This window comes from Apiospora aurea, assembly GCF_038362705.1.
Source record: "Apiospora aurea strain CBS 24483 chromosome Unknown utg000002l_segment0_segment0, whole genome shotgun sequence".
NCBI lineage: Eukaryota > Fungi > Ascomycota > Sordariomycetes > Amphisphaeriales > Apiosporaceae > Apiospora > Apiospora aurea.
In genome coordinates, this window is record NW_027117389.1 from 1,071,148 (window position 1) to 1,077,147 (window position 6,000).

General features: G+C 49.5%; 3 protein-coding genes across 3 annotated transcripts; 2 read left to right on the forward strand and 1 right to left on the reverse strand.

Moving 5' to 3' along the window:
• Positions 1 to 202: 202 nt before the first annotated feature.
• On the reverse strand, positions 203 to 1,183 carry PG986_002741 (uncharacterized protein; the record flags this gene model as incomplete). The annotated part of the gene is made up of 1 exon (XM_066838963.1): positions 203 to 1,183. One exon carries the CDS (start codon positions 1,181 to 1,183, stop codon positions 203 to 205), a length of 981 nt encoding a protein of 326 aa, XP_066704027.1.
• A 521-nt stretch (positions 1,184 to 1,704) lies between these two features.
• Positions 1,705 to 1,908, forward strand: PG986_002742 (uncharacterized protein; the record flags this gene model as incomplete). The annotated part of the gene is made up of 1 exon (XM_066838964.1): positions 1,705 to 1,908. The coding sequence occupies one exon, from the start codon at positions 1,705 to 1,707 to the stop codon at positions 1,906 to 1,908; it is 204 nt and encodes a 67-aa protein (XP_066704028.1).
• Positions 1,909 to 3,480: 1,572 nt separating this feature from the next.
• Positions 3,481 to 5,055, forward strand: PG986_002743 (uncharacterized protein; the record flags this gene model as incomplete). Its single annotated transcript, XM_066838965.1, has 2 exons — positions 3,481 to 4,079; positions 4,443 to 5,055. 2 exons carry the CDS (start codon positions 3,481 to 3,483, stop codon positions 5,053 to 5,055), a joined length of 1,212 nt encoding a protein of 403 aa, XP_066704029.1.
• Positions 5,056 to 6,000: the final 945 nt, after the last annotated feature.

The window sequence follows — 6,000 nt, forward strand, 5'->3', positions numbered from 1 at the left end:
CTACCACATTACTCCTCTCCTACTACTAGACCATGGTTTGGTGAGGTATTGTATAGTGTCAGGGTATAAGGGTTGCCCCTTTAATGTCAGCAGCGCCCTCCGCGACGCAGGATAGGCTTCAGTGGCAAACTGCTTACTTCCTACTTACTTAATCCGCTGACACAAAACTGCACCTTCAACAGAGATTACTTGGCACATGGGCTTAGTAGTCCCCGGGGAGGCCAGATAGCCCTGCAACCTCGCCAATCGCCAGCGGCGAACTGTCCTCAGGTCTACTCCGTACACTAAGTGGCCAGTGTCCCATCTCTGTCCGGCGGGGGTCGTCCGGATCTTCCGTGGCGTCGTCGCAGTAGTCCAGGATGTCGATATCCTCACCCAGATAGAACCAAGTTGTAAATTGCAGCCAGTGGCACGCTCCGTGCTGCTCGGTCTCGCAGGCCTGCCAGGCAAGCTGAAAGTCACGGCCGCAGCGCCGGCAGCCGCGTATCTCGCTGACGACAAGCTCACCGGGCGGTCCGGACAGCATCTGGGTTTCTGTGCGCTGCCGCACGCCGTGGTCGTCACGCCGTTGCTGGTGGAGGACGGCCGCGTTCCCCTCAAACAGTCCCAGGTTGAGGGACTGGGGGTCATAGCCGAAGCTGTCACCACATGCGCAGCAATCGCGCTCCGGCTCCCGTCCCTCATAGACAGGGGATATCAATTTCGAATGGCGCCAGTAGGCAAACAAACCATGCTCGGGTACCCAGTTGAGCTTCCATTCATCTCGCACCATCCAGTCGTCCAGATTCTCGTCAACATAGTCTAGCCCAGCCGCTTTCCGGAGAGGGACAGTGTCCCTTCCCCATTTGGACCAGAGACCGAACGCATAGACGATGAGTGGATGCCACCCCCGAGGAGGAAGGCCGAGTAGCCCACGGGGTAGCGGTGGGGTGTATACGAGATCAGTCCCCGAAGCACATTCTACATCTCCTGGTAACAGCAGCTTTGCACAGAGAAACTCACTTTCCTCGGGGTTTTCCAGGCAGCGCAGGGAAGAGTGAATGATGCAGCACCAAGGGCAAGCGACATGGCCCCGGGCCTTAGCGAATTCCTCTGCTTGCTTGACATACTTAAATCGCAAACGACCGCAGCTCATCATCTCAAGGAGAGGCAAGGGTGGGCTTTCCCACACACAGCCTTCCATGATGGGGCGAATGTAGTAATACATAGCCTTGCAGGAAAATTCGAGTCTAGCCTGCTCATCAAAAGTGAGATGGCAGACTATGGCGTCAAAGAGTTTCTCTTGGCAGCTTCATCGTGCGTTCAAGGAGTGAAGGTCCCTGCAGACCCGGGACTGGATGAATCCATTTTGGCAAGTCAGCAAAGTCTATATCCTGCCAATTTATGACATTTCGTAGGTAGTTCGCCATGATGAATCGCTGATATGGTTTAGATACTGAGGGTGGTCGCGAGTAAAGCAAGAAGCTGTTCTGATGAGGTTGTTAGGAACTAGAAACCCTCTATATATGCAATTATCTCATCCAACTCATAGATAGAGTCGGATAATATGTTTAGGCTTTGTTTTGTAAACTGTTTTATTGTATATATGGACAATGAACTGGCCATACTACAAAAGCACTGTTCTATAACAAAGCGTTTGTTGGTATAACGGTGAAGTCGCGATGGTTTTGATGTACGTATGGAATACCGAGCGGACCGTAACCAATGATCGGCAACACCAACGCCGGACCAATCACGAAGGCGTTCTACAATTTCCTGACCGATGACATGGATCCCGTCTTCGAGGTCGTCGGCAGTTATCGTAAAACCATCCGGCCCAAAAGCCTGGGTCAGGGTGAAGTATACTCCATCACCCCGTGGGACACGCTCTTGTCCTCTAGGGCATCGGGTTCAAAGACGACCTCATAACTCCAAATCTCTTAAGCATCCACCGAGACTAAGACATTGTATTACTGTAGCTTTGTTTCACGTGGCGGGATGTCACATGGCACACCACACTGCACCGCGTTAAGTCGACCCAGTGCTGTGTATAGTCGTAACCCCCTTAGAGAATCAACGTGCCTGTGCATTCTTTGGTGTGCAGTCCCCAATCAAAGGTTTAGCCACGTAGTTTAGTAGTGATGGCTATGGTCGGAGATTATCCAATGATCCCTAAGCTCTCCTTGTCCCCTGCAATATACGTCCTAGTTATTAGGCACATTTGTAATATTTAGCACTTAAATAATACGTACACATGTTTTCTATGTCATGTTATACTACAAATTTGTGATTTACCTTTGCTTGTAATCAATATTTTGCAAATACGTACAGGTTTCCCTGTTTGTTTATCCCTGTTTATCTATGGTCTAGCCATATGGCACTGATTCTCTTTGATCGGTATATAATCCCGCCGGCTGCCCGCTATCATCGAACCATTCTTCAGCTATAGACATCGCAAGCAAGGAGAGATCAGAATATGCAGCCTACTATAGGATTATGGTTCAAGCACTCATCAGGCTTCTGTTATCTTACTTCGGCGGCTCAGCAGTTGGGCCGTGAGGGAGCCAAGGTCGAGCACACGAAAGAGGAAGTTGCTCAACTCAGGCTTGAGAAAACCGCGTGGCATCATTATCGCATCTTCTCGCGACCGCTGCGTCCGCCAATTGGTCCAGATCACCAGGACCGAGCTCACCCTCCAAACCACACCCGCCACGGCTGTTAAGGTGGCAGCAACGACAGAGAGTAAACCCACGAGGACGGGACGTTCGTATATGTTGCACATAGAACGACATACGTCTCGACGAATGGTAGTCCATTAGGTGCATGAAAACCGAGTCCTTCTGGGAGAATATCCTCCCGAGTTTCAAGTTCTATACACCATGGGCTTCCCTCCGTGACTCTCTAGCTCGTGCTCTTAGAGAATCTGACACTACAGCTGAGGGGCATCGGGTCATTCCCGTCGTCATGCTTGCTCTTCACGTATACATGTGGTGATGCATGATTTCGGCGTGCGATAACCATGCCGGAACTGAGGACTCAGAGACGAAACCAAATGACTGTCCAAAGATCACCACTCTGAAATTTTATATGACCTTCACCGTTATTATTCCAATTTTTAGTCTTTAATTTGGACCTGTTTTGTCTTGTCGGACGATGCTGGAGCCATGTGCGTGACCGCCCATTGTATAATTCAGTTCAGCCTGGGCTTCAATTCAATTTAAACGGACTTTGCAATTCGCAAGTGAGCACACCGTAACCCGTACGTGCTCAAGGACTGTTGACAGTCCTCTAAAAATTAGGCAACTCGACAGATCACATTTTTTTCGTTACTTCATCGCCAAAGGTTCGACACACGCGCCTTGATTTTTGTTACCTCTTCCCAAGAACAATTTCTTTTCATCACAACCCAGATCGACCAGGGAACCAACCACAACAAAACACAGCCCTTTTCAGCAAAAGAACTCTCTTCTCCTCATCACCTTATGCCACGAGAAGATTACGATGGTTTGCTACATCGCGCCAGCAGCCCATCTGCTGGGTCTTGAGAAGGAGAAGAATGAGCGTCTGGAGGCCGAAGTCAAGCATCTCAACGAAGAGCTTGTCAAAGCCAAACTCGAGATTGACTCTCTGAGAAGGCAGTCGAGGAAGACGTCGAAGTGTTCAAACAAACCAAGTAGATCAAGCAGTGCTGCCATCGCCAAGCAGATATCAACACCGTCCTATCTTCGGCCAACCGCTGCTTCGAACAACCGGACCAAACCAGCAGAGCCGATCGTGACAACCAAGCCGCCCCCGCCCACATTGTGCAAGGGCAACAGCGGGAGGATTTACGCCTTCGATGATGCGAAACTCGTCGATGTTACGCATCGAACTGGGCTAGATCCGGGTGATAGATGGCACTGGATTCATAGCTCTCACCGCCCCACCCAGTCGTCCTACGAGAAGGTACGGCTGAAGGTGCACAGAGCAAACCCGAGAACACGGAGGTCTAGCACACCAGAGTCCACCGAGTGGGAAGGCTCAACAGTTACTAGCAACGACCACCAGGAGGCAACATTGCCGGCGCATATTCCAGAGACGAAACCTGGTCCTATCAACAGGTATGAAGCCTTAGCCGCAATGACGCGGCTCTACGGTCCCGTCTGGGAAAATGTGACATCGAGATGTATCGAGATCCCGTCCATTATCGGCTGGAACCTCTTGACCGAAGCTATCGCACGGCAGAGAGCGTTCGGATGGTATATTGAGTGCTAAAGTGCTGTCTAAAGGAAAGAAAGAAAGGACAAAAGAGAAAGGTGCTACCGTGCTAATAAATACACAAATGAAATGTCTTGCGTAGCGCGCTAGGCGCGTCAAGGGGCGACCCCCTGTCTCCATTCTCCTGCGACAGAAGCCCATGACATCGCCAAGGCGGCGTTTTACGACTTCGCCAAGCAGCCTCTACCCGGGCTTCAAAAGCGAAGATTTCCTGGCGGAAAGCAGGAAGTCCGCCTCGAACGCGTGATGGTCGATGCTTATCTCGACTTCGAAACCACCAACGGCGATTCACTTTACGACTACCCTGGTGTTTCAAGCGCACTAACGGACTGCACGTTTCTAAGGAATGAATGTAGTCATTTCGGGGGCCAGTCGTTGGATGCTGACGAATACGACAAACTCCTAAAGGCCGCACATGCCCTCGCCGTAGCTGTCCGCGACAAGCCGAGAGCGATCAGAGCACGCGCACTTCGAGACGAGTTGGGGAAATTGGCGACAGACACACTCAATGAGCTCGAGACATTGAGTTTCTCGTCAATTCTCGGCATCAGGCGAGAATGGAAGGTACATCATGAGTCACTCTTCGGACAAAAGTTTTGTTATACGTCTTCAGATGCAGATGACTGCCTTGATTGGGACGGCTTCAAGTTCTCGCCTGCTATCATGCTGGCTCTCCGGGCATGGAGGTGGCAGCTGGAGATTGAGACCAACGAAAACGGAACCCAGGGGAACGCCCCATACGAACAGGAGCAGATTTCAGTTGGGGAGAGTCAGAGTTCGTATGAGGGGGATTCATCAACTGTGGAAGAGTGTGGTTGAGAGGGAGAAAAGGCTGGAGTGGTGATGGCGGGACGAGTGAAGACAGCCCTGTGGTTCGATTGATTGCACCAAGTCTCCAGCTCGTGGTAGCCAGTGCCGTGGGAAGCAGGTGGATTGCTGAGGGGCCTTCGTTCTCATGGGTTTGACTGATTTCCCATACTATATCGAGGCTTGGCTAGTGGCCCGGCTCATGGCATTGAGAAAATCATGTAATAGTTATTGGACTCGGCGTATTAAAGAGCGCCCATTTGGCGTAATTAATATATGTTTACACCTGCCTTTATACATGTTTCGTGTCTTCAGCGTAGCTGGCTTGGTAGCCGTTTGAAAAGGAGCAGATTATGCTGCAGGGTTCTGGCTTCTTACCTAGATGCTGCGCAGAGTTCTTAAGGTGAGGGCTTTGTGATGGCCAAAGTCGTCGAGCCCACGTCCTTTTTTAAATTTGCTCCCCAGGAAAGCAAGAGATATTATTATATTGAAATTATCGATAACTCGGTCGAATTATCGAATAATCGAAAATAAACCTTATTATTTAAATTTACGAGGTCGAATTAACCTAGCCGAACCTTTATCGAAGGGACGTAGTTAAGGCGTTACGGTATAGATAATCCGATAAATAATCCGATGGTTATTAATACCGGTCGCGCCGGACTCGCGTAAAGTTAATATTACCCGCGAAGCAACGTCGCGGCGTATAATTAAAGATTTTAAACGCTTTAAATGCGTTTTAATAGCAAAAATAGCTCGAGAAAAGGTATCGAAAAAAAATTAAAGTATTTAAAGAAACTAATCGCTAATTTAATAGCTTTTAATAGTAAACGTAAAATTTTTTTTTAAATAATTAGAGAACTTTATACCGAAACGACCGAACTATAACCGTATTTCGACGACGATAATAACGCGCCGGTAACCCGCGGGGAATTACGAAAGATAATCGGAAAAGTT